The sequence below is a fragment of the Acomys russatus genome, chromosome 14, assembly GCF_903995435.1.
Source record: "Acomys russatus chromosome 14, mAcoRus1.1, whole genome shotgun sequence".
Taxonomy (NCBI): Eukaryota; Metazoa; Chordata; class Mammalia; order Rodentia; family Muridae; genus Acomys; species Acomys russatus.
In genome coordinates, this window is record NC_067150.1 from 30,834,668 (window position 1) to 30,856,163 (window position 21,496).

At 37.4% G+C, this 21,496-nt stretch overlaps 1 protein-coding gene across 1 annotated transcript; it reads left to right on the forward strand.

Moving 5' to 3' along the window:
* Positions 1-9,200: 9,200 nt before the first annotated feature.
* On the forward strand, positions 9,201-10,136 carry LOC127198008 (olfactory receptor 8B3-like). The gene has a single exon (XM_051155813.1). The coding sequence runs from the start codon at positions 9,201-9,203 to the stop codon at positions 10,134-10,136; it is 936 nt and encodes a 311-aa protein (XP_051011770.1).
* Positions 10,137-21,496: the final 11,360 nt, after the last annotated feature.

Consider the following 21,496-nt stretch of genomic DNA (forward strand, 5'->3'; position numbering starts at 1 on the left):
GTGTCTGTGGAACCCCATGAGTCCAGATTAGTTTACTCTGTAGGCCTTCTGTAGTACCCATGATCCCTCAAGCTCCTTAAATCCTTTCCCCAACACATTCACACGACTGAGCTCCACCTATTGTTTGGCTATCTCTGCATCTGTTCCATCAGCAAATGGATGGAGCCTCTCAGAAGACACTTTTGCTAGACTCCAGTCTGCAATCATAGCAGACAATCGCTAATAGTGTCAGGTTTTGGCTCTCCCCCATGAGGTGAATCTAGAGTTGGGCCAGCCATTGTTTGGCCATTTCTCCAGTCTATCTTCTGTCTTTACCCCTGCACTACTTGTAGGCAAGACAGCTTTTGGGTGGAAGGTTCTGTTGGGTGAGTTGGTGTCCTCCTCCCTCTAGTAGAAGTTGTGCCTGGCTTCAGGAAATGGCCTCTTCATACTCTCTGCTGCAAGTAGTCTCAGCTGGAGTCACCTCCATCGGCTACTACTAGAAGCCTCTGCCTCAGAGCTTCCCCAGCCCCACTGACTTCTGTTCCCTATAACAGCCTTCCCAGGTACTCCCTCCTGATCCCCCCGCCCTCCGTTACTTCCTTCCTTTATCCTTCTCCCACCAGTTCCTTTCCTTCTTCTACTTCAGATGGTTACTTTATTTCCCCCTTTCAGTGAGATTCATGCATTCTCCCTTGGGTCTTCCTTGTTACTTGAAAACTTTGGATATATGGACTTAGCTTTGTTATCCTTTATGGCTAATATCCACTTATAACTGGGTACATATCATGTGTGTCTTTCTGGGTCTGGGTTACCTCACTCAGGGTGATTATTTTCTAGTTTCTCTTCCAGTGAAATTCATCAAATATTTCTTATAAAATTATTATGATTGCTACATGGGTCAAACCTAGGACCTTTACAGGAGCTGATACGTGCTCTACCACGGAGCTGAATTCCCAAAACTTTAATGTGCAATTTCAGTTGCTAACAATAAAAATCTAACAAAGAACTTAATAAGTCAACATACCAAAAGAGAATAAAATACTGAAGAATTAGTATAACTTTCATAATCAAAGACCTCAAAGTTATGTACACTAAAAACTGTCTAATATTTCTAAAAGGTGTTGACACATAAATACATAGAAATATTCTTAGATCAATACTAACATATCCTGTTGTTGATATCTTGCAACTACAGTCATGCATGCATATTCCCTTACCACCTCTGTGCCTACACAAATTTGTGTATGTACCCACACCCACAGATATATATATATATATATATATATATATATATATATATATATATATATATCCCCTGCAAAAGTAAATAATGAGAATTGATCAAAGTGCTTAAAATTTGAAGAAAACCATCAAACAGTGCTTTATAAAATTAGTGAGACAACCACAGAGAAGCACAGCCTTTATTAATTGATCAGAAAGATTACTAATGTTTTGGTGTCAATACTTTTCCAAGTCATCTAAGGAGACAGTGCTATTTATATCACATCCTAGTGATTTTTTTTTCAATACAGGCTTTCTCTGTATCACCACTATTGTTGCTCTGGATCTCAATTTTAGATTAGGATGACCTTGAACTCACAGAGATCTGCCTGCCTTTGCTTCTAGAGTGCTTGGATTAAAGACATGTGCTAGCACACTGACTCCCATTGATTTTTTTTAATCTTAATATCCATAAAAGGTCTCAAAAGACTATGAATATGCAAAGCCATCTTGGAAAAGCATCAAGCTATATTACTGCCATTTCCAAACTTCTAAAGGAATTACAAACCTGTGGTGTCCTAAACAGCTCATGTGGATGTAAGAATAGGTAACCAGGTCTTGTCAGAGAATGAAGAACAAGAATGAAGTTGTCCAAGGAGAAATCTGAGGGCTTGTGAGAAAACTCCAAGAAAACAAAACAAAAATCTTATGACCTCAGTTTCTTAAAAAAAAAAAAAAAACCACACAGATTGTTCTTGGAATGCTGTCTTGTGCACCTCCCAGCTGTAACAGATAAAAGTGAGTTATGTTGATATTTGTTTATATGCCTCTATGGAAAAACGTTTTGGGTCATGTGGCTTGTTCTGATCATTATACATTTTACTCAGGCGACTCTTCTTAACCCCCAGATTATAAGTTATCTGATGTTCTGAATAAAGTTGGCTATTACATGAGACTTTTGCCCACCTTATTTTAGGCTCCATTCTCTCAAGTCCCACAGGCTCAAAACACTAGCAAAAAATGGAATAGAAAGCTCAGAAATAAGATCTTAGATGAAGGAAGGGTTAAGGAATATTTGAAGAAGTTCTCAAGACCTTCTAGTGGTGGGTGGTTGTGAATAGTTTTATTAACTAAGAAAGCTGAATGTCCACATCGAGAAAGCTATACTGGACCCTTACGGACTCCATCTATCATGTACTCCAAGTTGGTCAAATACCCAGGGGCAAGATTTAAAACTTAAGTGTTTACAAGAAAGCACGGGAGTAAATATTCACAATATTGTAATCTGCTTAACCTACTTAAACTCTATAGCCCCTCCTTTGAGACCTACTTTAGTTCATAGAATAATTGTGGCTCCTATGATAACACCTCCTGTCACTTTATCGCATCAAAAGCATTTTTTTCTCCAAGTCTCCATTTTGATCATACGGTGAAATTAAATTCAAGTTCTCAGGACCTACATGCCTGAGACCAGGATAGTTCATACTTGCTTCTTAGAATAAAACAATAAATGATAAATGCATGTTTTGATTGAGTTAAACATAAATATATATTTAATTAGAGTTAAAATCACAACATTGTGCTATGTTCCCTAATCCCAGAATGGTGGGGAACTGTAAATTCCCCCAAGCTATATCCTAGGCAATTAGCTTAAAATGCTTAGTCTACCTTTGTGGATACGTTGTGCTCAGAACAAAATTTATTTTGTTTAGCTAATAAAATTGAGTTAATGCTGCCCTCCCCACCCTCTCACTTCCTACACCTGTTTGCCTGGTTATTACCTGGATAGAGTTTTTCATATAAAAAGACGGCTTTAGAAACAGAACAACAATAAGGTCTGGTACCTGAATCCAGACTGTAGCCTTGACTGGTCAGTTTTTGTTCAGTGCTCAATAAACTTTCATCAATCTGAATCTGGTGTTCCAGTGGTTAATATACAGCCATTTCCGGACTCACAACAACGGCACAATATGCAACAATGACTTCTTTACAATAACATTAAAAACAAAGACTGCCTTAAAAAATACAGTCTCACCATGAGGAGGTTTCTCTCATGTGAGTAAAAACTGTCCATTTATGAGGATTAATACTGTCATTGTGAATAGGTCCATAATCACCTGGAAGAGAACCTCCTGGCCATGCTGCCCAGGAGTTTCTAGATTGAGTTAATAAATGCGGAAAGATACATTCTGATGGGCGTTGCACTATTCCATTGGCTAGCATTTAAGATGATGAAATGATTCCTAATTATATTTGTAGACCAGATCCTAGCATAATTGGAGAGGCATTATACATTGAATTATGGGAGCAGATTCAATGACGCTCAGCCAAACATTAGGCAGAGCTCAGGGAATCCTGTGTTAGATGCGGAAGAAGGATTGTAAGAGCGAAGAGGGATCAAGGTCACCACAAAAAAAATCCCACAGATTCAACTAACCAGGGTTTATGGGGACTCATAGAGATTGAAGAAACAAATAAGGGAGCCTGTCTAGGTCTGATCTAGACATCCTGCACATGTGTTATGCTTGATGTTATTGTGGAAATCCTAACCGTAGGAGCAGGGCCTGTTTCTGAGTATTTTCAGTCTTGTGGAATTCCTCAACTAGCCTTAATATAAGGATATGTACCTAGTTTTATTTTAGCTTGATATTCCATGTTTGGTTGATATCCCTGGGAGGCCTATCCTTTTCTGAAGGGAAATGGAGGAGGAATATCTGGAGGAAAGGGGACGTGGGAAGGAAGGACTGGGAGGAGAAGGTGATGAAGGAGGGGAAATTGCTATGAGGGAAGAATACATTAAAAACAAAAAGAAGAAGAAAGTAAGGAGAGCAGCAGCATAACTATTGTCTGAAAAGCTTCACCCATCAAGCAACTGATGGAAACAAATGCAGAGACCCACAGCTAAATATTAGGAGGAGCTTTGACAATCTTACTGAGGAGAGAAAGGAAGGATTAAAAGAGCCAGAGAGGTCAAGGACACCGCAAGAAAATCTATAGAATCAACTAACCTGGGCCTATAGGGGGCCACAGAGAATGAACTGCCAAACAGGGAGCACCCATGGAACAGACTTTGGCACCTGGTAACAGTTGCGCAGCTTGATCTTCACTTGGGTCTCTTAAGGACAGGAGCAGTGACTGTTTCTAACTCTGTTACTTGCCTTTGGATCCCGTTTCCCTAACTGGGCTGCCTTGCCTAGTCACACTAGAAGATGTGCCTTGTCTTACTGCAACTTAATATGTCAAAGCAACTGATATCCATGGGAGGCCTCTTTTCTGAGGAGAAAATGAGCACTGGAGGATGAAGGTGAGATGAGGTGAAAGGGAGAAACTTGGAAGAGATGAGAGAGGGGATGATGTAATGAGGATATGAAGTAAATAAAAAGTTATTATTTTGGAAAAAATAGAATTTATAGCAATTGCACTATTAATTGTCTAGGGGGGTCTACAAGTGACTGCACTGATCAACAACTCATAAAGAGCTAACCCTACCTGGTATTTCGGTTTGTATTTGATAGCTTGTGGTTTCTCAGGGAGGCATTATTTTCTATTATCAGGTGACTATATTTAAACTTGTATGTGTGTAAGTGTTTATGCTCTGGAAGCTTCTACAGTATTAGGTTTCCATGTAAATAGGCAGCTATTCTAGAGACAGCTCAAGACTGATCTCTCTGTGTCCTCCATCTACAGTTAGTGGTGTCTTTATCAACACAGTACTGTCCTGTTATCATGGTAGGCAAAGAATAGTACTAAAAATGACTTGTATTCTTTCTGGTACCTGGATCCTCCAATAACCATATGTCATATGGAACTATTCCATGTCTAACACAAATTTTCATTTGATCACCATTGTCACCAGAAAAGCAAATAATATTCACTAACACAGAATACCTCTTTTCATGAGTGTGGAGAGATTGTCATAGCCAGAGGCAGTGAACATCTGTATCAAAATAATATTTTTTGCCCATGATAGGATAATTGCTATCATGTCAGAGGGAGAGATGGGGAAGAGTTGAAAGGGAGAGAAAGGAAGGCGGGCTTTATCGGGATGCATTAAATAATTACAGAAAATTCTCAAACAATAAAACATTTAAAATATATTATTACTTAGGAAACTTCTTCCCTGGGGGCTAGTTTTCATTGTGTTTATGTTCTATACAGGTGGCTGGGGAGGAAAGACACAACATGAGCCAACCAAAGTTGCTACACAGATGGGTAAGATGATCTCCAGCCTCTATTTCTATCTGATTATGTATTGACAAATAATAGATGCTAGTAAGGGAAGAATATATTTTTCCTTGAGAGAGTGGCCACTGGTTGGTTTCCTAAGTTTTAGTGAATAGTCCTGCACCCATTGACATATGGACATCAATAGTGAGACTTAATTGGTTATAAGACAAATATATGATGTTAAGAGATAGACAAGTTGGGAAGATATGAGGGAAGTTGGAAGATGAAGTCAAGTATACATGGTTATTTCAATGTGTAAATGTATGTGAAGTTCTCAAATAAAAAAATATTACTACGATGGATATAATATTCCTTTTTAAAACCGAGCTCTTGAAAAATTTGTTCAAGTCATGATCTCTTGTGCAAATAGTCATAATCTTTTCTATATTTTTCATATGCTTTGGAATGAATCTATAACCACAATGATTTCCATCCATTCTTTTAGTGACTAACATTGCCCAGTTCCTGGAACTAACAAGTAGACCAAGCTGGTCTCAAACTCAGAGATCTGCCTGCCTCTGTTTCCAAAGTAGTAGAATTAAAGTACAAGAGCCAAGTCTGATATAGTAGGCCAATTTCGTTTTGAAATTATGCATAAGTTAATGATGAAATAAAAAGATTTTCAAAAAACAAGGCTATAGTGAATTAGTGGGAACCATGTTACATCTCTTGAGAAAAATGCTTGAGTCTTCTGTGAGTGATCTCCTTGCAGCAAGGCCCTTGGAGCTTTTCTCCCACTTGGAAAGATTCAGTGGGATTGATATCCAGAATGACTTTGGAGAAAAATACATGAGTCTTCTGTGGATAATCTACTTGAGGAAAGGCCATTGGATTTCTTCTTCCACTTGGCAAAATCAAGTGGGAACGATACCCAGAATGACTTATGTCAACCCTTGAGAGATAGAGCCATGATTCCTGCTTATGACTCCTGCTTGTTTATTAAAGGTCAAGTAAAGGCATGACTGGCCAAAACCTTTATAATAAAAATTCCTTAGTAGATGGTCTTTAATATTAATAAAATATTTGAGGAAAAGAAGGAGCTTGGAAAGGTCAACTACTTTTTCTGAGTACCTAAGTATGCTAATACATTAGAGTGAGGGAAAGATCAAAACCAAGAGAAGATAGGGTCTGAAGAGAGAGGACCTACTGAGATGAGGCCCAAAGCATCAATAGTGAAGAGTTCATTATTAGGTCAAGTTAACTTAACTTCAGGACAAGCTAGTAAGTAAAAATTTGTCATGATCTTAAAAGAAATTGCATAGATTCATTCCCACCTTGGACAAGGAAAAAAATTTTGGATAATGACAAATGATAATTATTTCTGCTTTATGAGAATGTTGTAATAGAGTAGGACAATGTGTATAATTACATAAAATTTGCTTATAAAAAAATTTAATACATATTATAAATATATTGATTCAGATTATACTAAGATGTAAAAGTTATTTTTATGTTAGATGCTTATTCTTGGGTTTTAATTGTTTTTACTTTGAAACTGTTTTAAGCCTGCACACAAACCAAACTGGTTGTGCCAGGCTAGATATAATATTTGGCTTGCAATACTTAAGTGTATTTAGTTATGACATAATCATTTGGATTGTAATACTATACTGCTTAGATGTGGACAAAGGTCAATCACTAACTAGGAAGGAAGAAGAGAAACTTAATACTGAGATTTTTATATAATAATTAAAGGTTAATCTGATCATATATGTGTAAGGCTTCAAATTTCTGAATAAATAAAGATAGCTCAACCTATTTGGGGCCACTGGCTCAAGCTATTCGGGGCCACTTGCTCAAACTACAACAAGTGTTCAGAGTTTTCCTTTTTACTGACTCCACATCTCTGTCCCAGGTTACTGAACTCACCAGATACAGACTCTGTCAATAAATATAAATTATTATTTAAAAAAAAAAAGAAAGAGAAAAAACTGGCCTCACATCTTAACAAAAATTTCACACAGGGAGTTATCTATAAAAATAAACATTCATATTTAAGACTTATTGAAGATAATAAAAGAGAAATAGTTGTGATTTAGGGTTAGGCAAAAATAAGGTAAAATACTAAAATCTATAAGAGTAAAGTACTTAAGTTGGACTTTATAAGATAAAAAATATTTTCTTATAAAAATAGTATTGAAACCCCAATTACTGACATAGCAAGGTTCTGAGAATGTCAGGTAGGTGTTTAGAAGGAAAAACTGCACAACAATGTTGATCCTTTATGGTATTTTATGGCCCACAGGACTTGAATCCATTTACTCAATCATTAAAAATTTACTCAAATCATTAAAAAATGTCAGAGGAAGGATAGCAAGTTACCAAGAAGAGACTCGATACTCTAAGAGCACATATAGGGGGAGGAGGTCTCCCTCAATCACAGACATAGGGGAGGGGAGAAGGTGGGAAGCAGGAGGGAGGGAGGAATAGGAGGATACAAGGGAAGGGCTAACAATTGAGATGTAATATGAATGAATTAATAAAAAAGGTTTCAGAGAAAGTACTTAGAAAAGCTTGGAGTATATTCAGCTGGAAATTCTTAATTAAGATGAAAAAAAGAGACCAAGAACCCATCCGCTAATCTCTCTACAGAGATCAAGCTAATTGGGGAAGCTGGGGTTTTATATCTCCACAATAAGGTATATTGTCCCTAAAGAGAAACTTGCCTACATTTCTCAGTCTCTAGGGAACTAAAGGCATATCATTATCCAAGTTGAAAATACAGCCACTGAGTTTCTTTTTATATTAAAATGCTATTCTCTCTGGAAGGGAGTAAGCATACTTCTACTCAATTTATAAGCAAGTCAGTTAAGCTATTTAAGTCAATAAAACCTTTGCCTTATCTCCTGGCAGCATGAGACTTGTAACAAAGTTACTTTCCTCTGCATTTGGAGAACACTCCATGTTCTAATAGCACAATCTTCTCTGTAGTTCACCAGTATTTTAAAGTATATCAGGAATTAAGCCATATATATATATATATATATATACATATATATATATATATATATATATATATATATATATATATATATATATATTCTCTTTCTAGAATCAAAGGATACAAACATTGGAATTCAACTTTTCTCTGCTGTATACACTGAATAGCAAAGGTAAGAAATCTCTAAATTTTTGCTGAAGTGTTGATTTTCTGAATCACACATGTATGAGCATCCTACTTATTATGAGCCAGATTGCAACATGGTATGTCTTCCTGATGTTATATAATCACCATGCTCAGGTGAAATTGGCCAAGAAAATGTTTAGGGAGAACAGACAATGCTAAGAGATGTAGTGGCCACTCGAGTTGCAGGAGCACCTCTCCATGGATAGGATTCATATTCTTAAAGCTTCATGACTTTCTCTGTGACTTTGGGTGGTTAAAAACAATCCCCTAGCCTCATTCCCAGATGTACCAGATATCATTCTGAATCTATGGCCTCCATTTTTTAGCCAAGACCTCAACCTTCAGTTTTATTCAGATGGAGGGGACTCTGGTAACAGAATAAGTAAAATTACAGAATAATATTTCAGTCCTCATCTATTCTCATTTACAATTTTTTTTCTAGAAAACATATTCACATTTTTTTATCATCGTCATTCCCAATATGAGATAATTGGTTATGCTTTTTACAATTTGACTTAAGTGCTCAGGTGGGGCTAGTCTCACACATACTCAATCCACCACTGGTGGGGAAGGAACAATGACAGAAAGACATTGTCATTTCCTGAAGAAATCATTTTCCTGTGTCTGCAGATTCCCTTGAAGAATGGTGGCCTCTGGAAATGTGTCTTGGGTGACTGAATTCCTTCTGGTAGGATTAACAAACCAGCCTGAACTCCAAATACCCTTGTTCTTTGTGTTTCTAATAATGTATATTGTAACTGTGTTTGGAAATTTGTGTTTGATAATCCTTATTGCACTGAATTCACATCTTCACACCCCAATGTACTTTTTCCTCTTTAACCTGTCCTTCACAGACCTCTGCTATTCTACTGTGTTCACTCCTAAAATGCTGATGAACTTTATATTAAGCAAGAATGTCATTTCTTATATGGGATGCTTGACACAGCTTTATTTCTTTTGTTTTTTTGTCATTTCTGAGTGCTACGTGTTGACCTCAATGGCTTATGATCGCTATGTGGCCATCTGTAATCCACTCTTGTATAACATTATCATGTCTCCTAAACTATGTTTGAACCTTATGCTTGGCTCATACATGATGGCATTTTCTGGTGCCATGGCTCACACAGGATGCATGCTGAGACTGACTTTCTGTGATGAAAACACCATCAACCACTACTTCTGTGACATCCTCCCTGTGATGCAGCTCTCCTGCACCAGCACCTATGTCAATGAGATTGTAGTTTTCATTGTGGTAGGCATCAACATCATTGTGCCTAGCATCACCATCTTCATCTCTTATGGTTTCATCCTCTCCAGCATCTTCCACATCAATTCTGCTGAAGGCAGGTCCAAGGCCTTCAGCACCTGCAGTTCTCATATAATTGCTGTTTCTCTGTTCTTTGGATCAGGTGCATTTATGTATCTCAAACCATCTTCTTCTTCATCTATGGGCCAAGGAAAAACCTCTTCTGTCTTTTATACTAATGTGGTTCCCATGATGAATCCATTAATCTACAGTTTGAGAAATAAAGATGTAAAAATAGCCCTAAGAAAAACTCTGAGTAAATGGAAATTTTGAATGGAGACAGCATGGATCTGCCTGCGACTACATGACATGCTGATAAGTTGTAGTTAGTTCAAATGTTTTTCATGGTGATCTTTCACTCTATTTTATTCTCCCTAGGCATTTTTCTACTTTTAAACTTTAGTGTTTAAATTTTATCACAGAATGTGTTGGAGTATATATGCATTGTAACTTGAATAATACAGTCCTTATTTCTTTCATATGCTAAGAAGAATTTTGAATCATTTAAAATATTTTTTAAATATTTATGTAAATCTTTTTCTTTTCCTTACCATTTCCATGATTCCTCATGATTGTTTCCCTGTGTTTAATTGAGCCTAATGTCACAAATGACACTTTTTATTTTCCATTTTTATTATCGACTTTTTTTTTTGTTTTTGTTTTTTGTTTGTTTGTTTGTTTCCAGGAAAAGAGCATGGTTCTGCATTGGTCAAGTGGAATAACACAAATCTGATCTTTTGTCATTGGCTGTAAGTTTTTTTCATATTCACTCATAGTGTTTCTTTGGGTATGCAAGCCAGAATAATGCCTCACCTCCTTTTTATGTGTTCTCCATTGTAGTATGAATAAACTCTTAATCTACTCATCTAAGTTGGTAACATTCACTTACTGTGTGTACTGGATACTTATGCCGAGAGAGGCCACTGATTTACTAATAGTCCAACAGATTAAAGTCTTCTTTCCACCCATTTTTAAGTCAAATGCCATAATAAATATGTATTCTGAATTCATGTTATTATTTATTTGAGAAATTGCCGCTATTTTGCAATAGGCCCATTTTAGATTTGATTATGATTTGTTTCTGTGTGGTATATGCATTTTTTTCTCAGTTGATTATCATTTTCATTTTGTTGTAGATTATTGTTTTTGTAGGAGCAGGCAAAACATTTCGGATGGGGAGTACAGTTTATCGATAATATTATAAATAAAAATATCTGAGTGTTGTTCTACAGTATCAGGGAATAAAATAAAGGGTAGAAAAATAACATGAAATAAGAGGTTTTAGACCAGGAATAAAGAGGCTAGGCATTTAAAGCCTCTCATTGCAGAAAAAGTTTAAGATGAATTTGGAAATCACCCTTCCCCAGAGTTTATGAATGTCACTTATGAATGTCAATAACAATCCCTAGTAACTGGACATCAGCAGAGCTTCAGGTAATGGAGATTCTTATATTGGGAGATGGACATTGGCTGGACTTGTAGAGAATCAAGCAATGTAAAGATAGCCATGGCAAGAGAACTGAAAGTGGAATGGAGACTCTAGATAGAAAGATAGATTTTAGTCTGTGGAAGTTAGGAAAATAGCTTTCCCTGTGTCTCCATTTTTCCTGAAAATTCCTAGAAATATCTTAGTGATGATTTTTCTCTTGACAGAATAAAGGCTTGTTATTTAATAGCAACGATAAATGCACAGAGGCCTGAAGACCAATCATTCCTGAATTGGTTGGATTTTTTTTAATGTGTTCTTTTTTAAATTAATTAATTTACTCACAATTGTAGCCTCATCCCTTCTCTCTTCCCATTACCACCCTCCTTCCCTCTTTCACATATTTCGTCTCCTCTACCCACGGAAGAGGGGAGGCCCCCACACTTGCCCATCCCAGCACATCAAGTTGCATCAAGACTCAGCACATCCTCTGCCGTGGTTGCCTGGCAAGAGAAACCCCTCCAAGAGAAAGTGATCAAAAGGCATGCAAGAAAAGTCCATGCCAGAGACAACCCTACTCTCCTCACTAGGGAGCCACTTGATGGCCAAGCTGCCCATCAGTACATATGTACAGAGTGCCTAGTTCCAGTCCATACATGGTCTTTAGTGTTTCCATCTCTGCAAGCTGCCCTGAGCCCAGGTTAGTTGGCACTGTTGGTCTTCTTGTGGAGCTTCTATTCCCTCTGTGTCCTTCCATCCTTCCTTCCCCTCTTTCACACTACTCTCTGCATTCCTCTCAGTTTTTGGCTGTGAGTCTCAGTATCTGTTTTGATCCACCTCATAGGAAAGCTATGCATGCATAGCAAAGTGTCTTTAAAAGTGTCAGGGGTTGGCTCTATTGCCTGTATGGCCAGGTATTAGTTGGACATTCACTTAATCTCTGCTCATTTTTTCCCTTTTCTTTTTGTTTTTAAATTCATTCATATTACATCTAAATAGTTTTCCCATCCCTTGTATCCTCCAATTCCTTACTCCCTCCCACTTTCCCCCTACTCCCCTCCCCTATGACTATAACTGAGGGGGACCTCCTCCCCCTGTATATGCTCATAGGGTATCAAGTCTTTTCTTGGTAGCCTGCCATCCTTCCTCTGAGTGCCACCAGGTCTCCCCATCCAGGGGAAGTGGTCAAATATGGGACACCAGAGTTCGTGTGAAATTCAGTCCCCAATCTCCACTCAACTGTGGAGAATGTCCTGTCCATTGGCTAGATCTGGGTCTGGGTTTGTGTTTACTGCACATATAGTCCTTTCCTGATGCCATAGTTTGAGCAGGATCCGTGGGCCCAGATCTGCCTGTCATAATGATCTTCTTGTAGGTTTCTAGAACCTTCTGGATCCTTCTATTTCCCCATTCTCCCATGCTTTTCTTACCTAGGGTCCCAATAGGATGTCCTCCCCTCTGTCCGACTTTGCTGATAAGTGAAGACTTTCATGTGGCATGCCCTTGGTCTAGTGTCCAAATATAAATGAGTATATACCATTTGATTCTTTCTGCTTCTGGGTTAACTCACTCATTATGATCATTTCTAGTTCAATCTATTTGTCCACAAATTTCGGGAATTCCTTGTTTTTAATAGCTGAGTAGTATTCCATAGTGTAAATGTACCACAGTTTTGTTTTGTTTTGTTTTCATCCATTCTTCACTGATGGACATTTAGGCTGTTTCCAGGTTCTGTCTATGATGAATAAGGCTGCTATGAACATGGTTGAGCACATGTCTCTGTTGTGTGCTGGAGCATCCTCTGGGTATATTCCAAGGAGTGGAATAGCTGGGTCTTGAGGAAACCTTATTCCCATTTTTCTGAGATAGCACCAGATAGATTTCCAAAGTGATTGTACTAGCTTGCATTGCCACCAGCAATGAAGGAGTGTTCCTCTTTCTCCACATACTCACCAGCATGGAGTGTCACTTGAATTTTTGATCTTAGCCATTCTGATGAGTGTAAATGAAATCTCAGAATCGGTTTGATTTGCATTTCTCTGATGACTAAAGACATTGTTTCTGCTCATTCTTTATACCTGCATATCTTGTATCCAGGGTAAATTTTGAGTTGAAATATTTGTGAGTGGGTTGGTGTTTCCTTTCCTCTACTAGGAGTCGTGTCTGGTTGGAGGATGGCTACTGTTTTCATATTTAAGTTGCAGAATTATGATGGACAGGCAGCAGATAAAGTTTTGTTTGTTTGTTTGTTTTATGATTAAACTATTGGTGATCAAATTAAGACAATATCTTTTTGTTTTAATATTTGTCCTTTGGTTTTTGAGACATGATTTCTCTGTATAGCTCTGGTCATCCTAGTAGTCCATTCGTAGACCAGACTGGTATTGAATTCACAAAGACCCACTGCCTCAGCCTCCTGAGTGCTGGGATTGTGGCCTGCAACACCAACACATGACTAAGACAACGTCTTTTTTAAATAATAGAGAATTATATATTTTTAATGGGAAAGATACTATTTTTGTAATCCTTTATTTGAAGTACCAAGTACCCATAGTAGCTTAAAAAATAACTTGAGATAAGATATTTGCTATTTTGCAATTTTCAAGCTTTAAAGTCAGCATTTGCATTTGTTGTCTATTTCAGGTGTTGGGGAATTCTAAATATTTGAGATTTAGTTTTTAATTTACACCAGCCTATTACTTGTTTCTGTATTAATATTCTTGGCTTTAACTCAGAAATACTTGTTAGATAGAACTATTGATCTTCTGGACTTAGCATTACTCTAAAAATGGTTTTCTCATGTCCTCTTTCACTAATGATCCTTGAAAATACTATCAGTAGGCTAAATGTCTTGCAGAATGGGTGGAGCGCACCTCTTCCTCAAAACAGTCCTCAACCTTCTGTGCAGTGATTTGCACCAGGATAGTTCCATACATGGTAGACAATGTTTCAGCTTCAGTTTGACCCCTTTGTAGATTGTCTTAGCCATTTTATCAGCAGGGTTTCCAGATCTATAAAGTAAACCCAGAAAAATGTTTCAACTCATGGATAAGGAACACATGGGTAAAGCTACTATCAGGGTGGAATGCACAGCCATGCCTGTGAGGTGGAGTGCGTACACCTGCTATTCAGAGTCTGATCTAAAACAATAGATGGGGATTGGGAACCAAATGAATGTTCTCTGTAGAGCAGGAAAAGCCCTTAATCATGGAGCCATCTTCCCATCCCCTCAAGCATGTGTTATTATTAACATCGTTATTCATTTGCAGTGCTGGGCATAGAACTTGAGGAATCACATGCACTAGGCAAGCATATTACACTACTGTGGATCATCTCAAGCCTTTAAGCTTTATATTTAAGTATGTTTGTTTTATTTCTGGAGGAGGGACTTGTTGGCTGGTCTTACTCAGGTCCATCTAGAATTTACTCGAGGAGTCATGAGCTGTGCTGGCAATATATATATATATTTGCGGTGGACCAATATAAGAGTGACCTGGATAGGCTGGTTAGTCCTAAGATGGCTTTTCAGTGTTTTTTTTTTTAAATCCCAATTAAGAAAGCTGGAACTGCATGGGATTTCAGTGTTACTAAGACCTGCCTTTTGGTTCATGAAAGCCACCCATATACTTTGCTGTTGACCATTGCTTCTGTGGCTACACTTCCTTACCCCAGGCTCATGGTTTGGGCAGACTCTAGCAAAGTACTCCCAAAGCACTATCAGGCCCAGTCTTCTGACAGCTGGTATTAATTTCACTGGTATTCCCATGGCTTTTCTATTAACTGTTGTATATCAACTAGAGCTGATATTTAATGTTGCCATAGTTGTTATCAAATATAATTACAGTTATATTTTACAGTTCCAGTTAAGTTCATATAACACTCTATACCTAGTTCTTTCATGTTTAGCCATATAAAACGGGGTTAGAGCATTTTTGTAGGTCATTACTCTGGTTAAACATTTCCCTAGAGAATAATATACACATAATTGTGAAGAAATCCTGCTACTAAATTAGAAATCATGAAGAATAAAGATCTTTCTTTTCTTGGAGACAGTGCATGAGGAAGAGCTTTAGAACTCATGGAATGTAGCCCGCTATTAGCACAAACATGTGAGGCAGAATTCTGAGGACTATGTGTCCTGATGACTCAATGCTGTTATGGGAAATCTCTCTGTTTGTTGTCTTCATAGTCATCACATGTCTCATAATCTATGAGTTGTGTGAAAACTACAAGAGGGCTTTCAGCCCTCATTGGCACTTACAGTAATAGTGACTCATCTTTTCAAGCATTGCTGCTGGAGCAGATTAATGAGCTATGCACCATCCTCAGAATGGACTTAGAGATGTGGATTGTTAGTAATGTCCACACCCCTAGGAAAAAATTTGGAGATGTAGATGGTTAGTAAAGTTAGGTTAATATGTTTTGGCTACTGGGTTTGATTTAGAAAATCATAGGGGACAAATTGAAGTTCAGAAAGGCATTCTCTTGAGAGTTGATCTAGGAATTTCTTTCTTTCTTTCTGGTTTTCTTTCTTTCTTTCTTTCTTTCTTTCTTTCTTTCTTTCTTTCTTTCTTTCTTTCTTTTTAATGTCAGGAAATAGGAACTATAGCAGCCTGACTAGTAATGGCTGATATGCCCTCTTTTTAAAGTGATCAAGGTGATGATTAATTTCATGTACCTATACATGCCCTCAGCTTCCTAATAAGATTTAATAAAAAATGTTAATGGGTAGATGTGAATCCTGAGGATGTAACATAGGAATGAGCTTTTAATATAATAGTTTAAATTAGGGATTTTTAAAGATTTTATAATTTTTAATTTATAAGATAAATAATGAAATAATTGATCCTTTCTTTGTAACTGAAAATTGCAGTTGAGAAAATTACCTTCCTTCCTTACACTTTGCTAACCTAAACCACGTTTACAAATGTATGTGGGTTCTTGGGAATAATTTGTTTTTTACATTTGTTTCTCACCTGTAATACATGAAACATTTGAACATATGAATGCATTGGTAATAATTTGTTTTTTAATTTGTTTCTCACCTGTAATACATGAAACATTTGAACATGTGAATGCATTGGGGAACATGTTTTTCTACGTATAGTCATTGTAATCATGCACTTAAAGAGAAACAGAAATGTAACTATATTGTGATATTTATACTGCCTGAAAGATTTTGCTGGGAGATAGAAGCTGTGAGAGAGAAAAAATGCTTGGAGCTTTGCTCCATCTGCCCAATATGCATATATCTATATATGTCTATATATGTCTATATGTGTGTATGTATGCATGCATGTATGTATATATGTATGTTTATGTATACATGCATATATATATGTATATATGTGAAGTTGGTTGGAGTTTTGTTCTATCTAACAAATATGTGGGTAAGTATGATATATGTACGTATGTGTGTACATATGTATGTATGCATGCATGCATGTATGTGTATGGGTGAATTTGTTGGAGCTTTTTGAAGCCTTAACTATATGTATGTGTGTGTGACTCTTTTCCCCCTTTTCTTTCTGGCCCCAGAGAGTTACTCATGTCCCCAGATTGTTTCTCATTGGCCCCAGGTAGCATTTTTTCTGGTCTTAGTGAGTCAAGCTTTGTTCCCTCAGAAAAAGGTCTGCTGAGTGATGATCAATGCCCAACTCTATGCTCCATCTCAGTATACCCTGACCCATTGAGTCTGATCTTCAACACTCTTTACAACAGATGTGGCCTATTTGAACAAAGGTCCAGATAGCTAAAGGGCAGCACAAGAACAAAAATAACAAGACCCTTGGCAATATGTCAACACCAGAACCCAAGTATCATTCTACTGCAATCCCAAGATATCTTAACACCGCTGAGGAACACAAAAAATGAACTTAAATCCAGTCTTATGAAGATTTGGGACATTTAAAGAAGATATGAGTAAATCTCTTAAAGAAAAATAGGAAAACACAATTTAAAATGTGAAGGACCTGAAAATAGAAGAAGCAATAAAGAAAGCATAAGGTGAAGGATTCCTTGAGATGGAAAACCTAGGGAAAAGAACAGGAATAACAGACACAAGTATCTCCAACAGAATCCTGGAGATAGAAGGGAGAATCTCAGGTATAGAAGATACAGTTGAAGCAAATGATACATTAGTCAAAGAAACATGGTAAAGCTAAAAATTGCCTGATACAAAACATCCAGGAAATCTGGGATTCTATGAAAAGACCCAATCTATGAATAATAGGAATAGAAGAAAGAGAAAACTCCCAGGTGCAAGGAACAGAAAATATTTTCAACAAAATCATAGAAAAAAATTTCTCCAAGCTAAAGAAAGAGATGCCTATAAACATACAAGAAGCATACACAACACCAGTTAGACTGTCCAGAAAAGGAAATTTTCCTGCCACATAATAGTCAAAACACTAAATTACAGAACAAAAGAATATTTAAACTTACAAGGGAAAAAGGCCAGGTAACATATAAAGGCAGACAAACAGAATTACATATGACATCTTTTTTTTTTCTACTTCTTTTTAAAATTAATTTATTCTTGTTACATCTCAATGGTTATTCCATCCCTTGTATTCTCCCATTCTTCACTCCCTCCCATTTTCCCCTTATTCCCCTTCCCTATGACTGTTCCTGAGGGGGATTACCTCCCCCTGTATATGCTCATAGGGTGTCAAGTCTCTTCTTGGTAACCTGCTGTCCTTCCTCTGAGTGCCACCAGGTCTCCCCCTCCAGGGGACATGGTCCAATGTGAGGCACCAGAGTATGTGAGAAAGTCATACCCCACTCTCCACTCAAGTGTGGAGACTGTTCTGACCATTGGCTAGATCTGGGTAGGGGTTTAAAGTTTACCACCTGTATTGGATTAAGCTAGAAATGATCATAATGAGTGAGTTAACTCAGAAGCAGAAAGACTCAAATGGTATATACTCACTTATATCTGCATACTAGCCCAAGGAGCATGTCCCATGAAAGCCTTCACTTACCAGGAAACTGGGACAGAGGGGAGGACATCCTATTGGGACTCTAGATGAGAGAAGCACGGGAGAATAGCAAAGTAGAAGGATCCAGAGGGTCCTAGAAACCTACAAGTAGAACATTATGATAGGCAGATTTGGGCCCAAGGGGTCCCACTCAAACTAAGGCATCAGCCAAGGACAATACAGGCAGTACATCTGACATCTTACCAGAGACTCTATGGGCCAGAAGGGTCTGGGCAGATGTCTTGCAAACCCTAAAATATCATAGATATCAACCCAGACTACTATACCCAGCAAATGCTCAATTATCATAGCTAGATTAACAGTTGTGCAGCTTGGTCTTCATGTTAGACTCCTAACAGTAGGAAAGGGCCTGTCTCTGATTACATTGCTTGCCTTGGATATTTTCTCCTAACTGGATGGCTTTGTCTAAACTTCTCATCAGAGAAGCTTCCTACAGTAGAAAGAAAGTTTCTCTTTCTTGTGCATTCTCTTGGGCTCTTTTGGTTCTGGTGTTTGTTTTACCCAATTCTAGTTTGTTCAATTTTGTTTTATTTTATTTTTATTATTATCCCTTAGAGTAGAGGATGGGAAGAAGTACGGAGACCCACAGCCAGACATTCTGCAGAGAATGAGAGACCTTGGAACAATCAGTCCTAATTATATGTCACCATAAATTTCTCCTCTCAGGGCTCAAGGAACCCAGTGAAAGAGGGAGTAGAAATAGTATAAGATCCAGATGGAAGGGAGACCACCAATGAAACAATTCTTGCTAAATCAACATGGTCAATGCAATATGAACTCACAGAGACTGAGGCAGTACGGACAGGGCCTGCATGTGCCTGCACCAGGTGATGTCCTTGAGTGAACACATGCTTCCATCCCTAACCCAGCAGCAATCCCCAATTGATAACCACTTGCAATTAAACACTTAGTTACCTTCAAGGGCATTTCATTGGGGAAACAAACTACTCTTATGGGTAAAGCTACAATAGATGGCCAATAGAAAACAAACTTTGGAGGTTCCTCGTCTCCTACTGTCATGTTGGGACTGCTCCTGTTTAAAATTTTTTTCTCATTTTTATTTTGTCTTCTGTCTTTTTCCTTTACAGGTCCTTTGCATATATATATATATATGCATATATATATGCATATATATATATATATATATATATATATATATATGCATATATATATATGCATATATATGCATATATATATATATATATATATATATATATATATATATATATATATATATATATATTACGGCTTCCAATTTAATGCTTTTATGGAATTCCTGAGTCTATAAACAAGTGAGTTTCTCTTTCTTGTGCATTATCTTGGGCTCTTTTGGTTCTGGTTGTTTGTTTTATCCAATTCTAGTTTGTTCAATTTTATTTTATTTTATTTTTATTATTATCCCTTAGAAGGCTATTTGGTTTCTAATGAGATGGAAGGGGTGATGGGGGAGGAACTGGGAGGAGAGGGAGAGAAGACTATAATCAGGATATATTATATGAGGGAAAAAATCTACTTTTAATAAAAGGAAAAAGAAGAACATAGATCAAAGACCAAGAGATAATTTTATTGGAATGCAATTTGGTGATTCAGTGAGTTGTTCCCTAGAAAATCAATAGAAAGCAGGTATCTTACTGCTCCTCACCCCACACCCCTAACTGCTGCCGAGACAGTAGTGCTGGTGCTAGAAGGGACCCAATAGAGTTCTCCAGTTTGGATTCTCACTCCACTTAATGTTTGGCTGAGGGTCTCTGTATCCACTTTCATTAGTTGAGGGAGGAAGCCTCTCTGATGACAGATGGGCTAGGCACTGATCTTTGAGTATAGCAGAATAACAATAGAAATTATTTTATTGACTTTTTAAAACGATTTATTTATTTATTATGTATACAATGCTCTGCCTGCATGTATGCCTGCATGACAGAAGAGGGCACTAGATCTCATTATAGATGACTGTGAGCTAGGAATTGAAAAAAAAGTTTTTATGCACCATAAGATGCTCTAACCCTAATATCTTTTGTAGCTCCTTGCTCTACTGAAAGATTTATACCAGCAACTTCACATCTCCAGGAAGAGCAATGTATAAAACGTCTTTCTTTCCTCTTCTTCCTACTGGCAGATTTTTAGTGTTTAAATTTGATTTTTCATTCATATTTTCATATACACGTATTATCTTTTTTGTGTATTCTTATGTCACTCTAGCTCTTCTCACTTGTTTTGCATGCCTGTGAAGGCGCTCCTCTTTTTCTATGTCATTTGTGTGTGTGTGAGTGTGTGTGTGTGTGTGTGTGATTTGTGTTTGTCACTCAGAGTTTGACCAGGACTAATCACATAATTGGAGAAAATATTTTCTAGATGTACACAGGACAAAAGCTAAACAATTAAAATATGCAAGGAACTGAAAAAAAAAACTAAATAAAGAAAAAATATCAACCCAAATAAAAATAGATTATTAAACTACACTAGAGTTCTTAATAAATGTATTAGAGATAGCTAAGAAAAAGTTGAAAAATTGTTGAACATCATCATCTGTATTAATTACGTTTTGTTGATATGATAAAATACCATGACCAAAGGCAACTTATGGAAGGGAGAGTGTGTTATTCATGGTACTTCAGAGTAAAGCAATGTATAGAATGGATCTCTGGCTCTTTGTCTCTATCTCAGTCCTTCTATCCCCCCCTCTATGTCTCTCTGTCTCTCTCCCCCCCCCATATATAAAGACTCCAATAGTTGATATGGCAATATGCTCTAATCTTCTGGCTCCTTCTCATTCTCTGACTTCTTCTGTCTTCAACTATGTCTAGCTTCGTCTCTCTTCAACCTGTCTCTGTTAATCTCTCCCAGTAAAACTATCTCCCCCCACCTCCATCTCCCTTCATTTGCCTCTCTTCAGCCTCTGTTGAGAGTCGGGAATATCTTAGTCTGTCAAATCCTTCTCTGGTTTGTCGTTTTCTTTGTTACTCAATTAGAGGTAAATTTCACACATGTCTGCTTCTTTCTATGATCTAACTTTACCAACATTGTTTGGAATTAAAGGTGTGTACTAAGGGCATGTCTGTATCCCAGCTAGATTTTACTGAAATCCAGAGTGTGCCTACATTCCATCCAACACAGAGACCTAGCCTTGTTGCTGGAATAAAAGTCCTCTAACAGCTTCCAGCAGAATGTGTGGTGCAGATTAAAGATGTATCTTTCTGCCCCAAGAT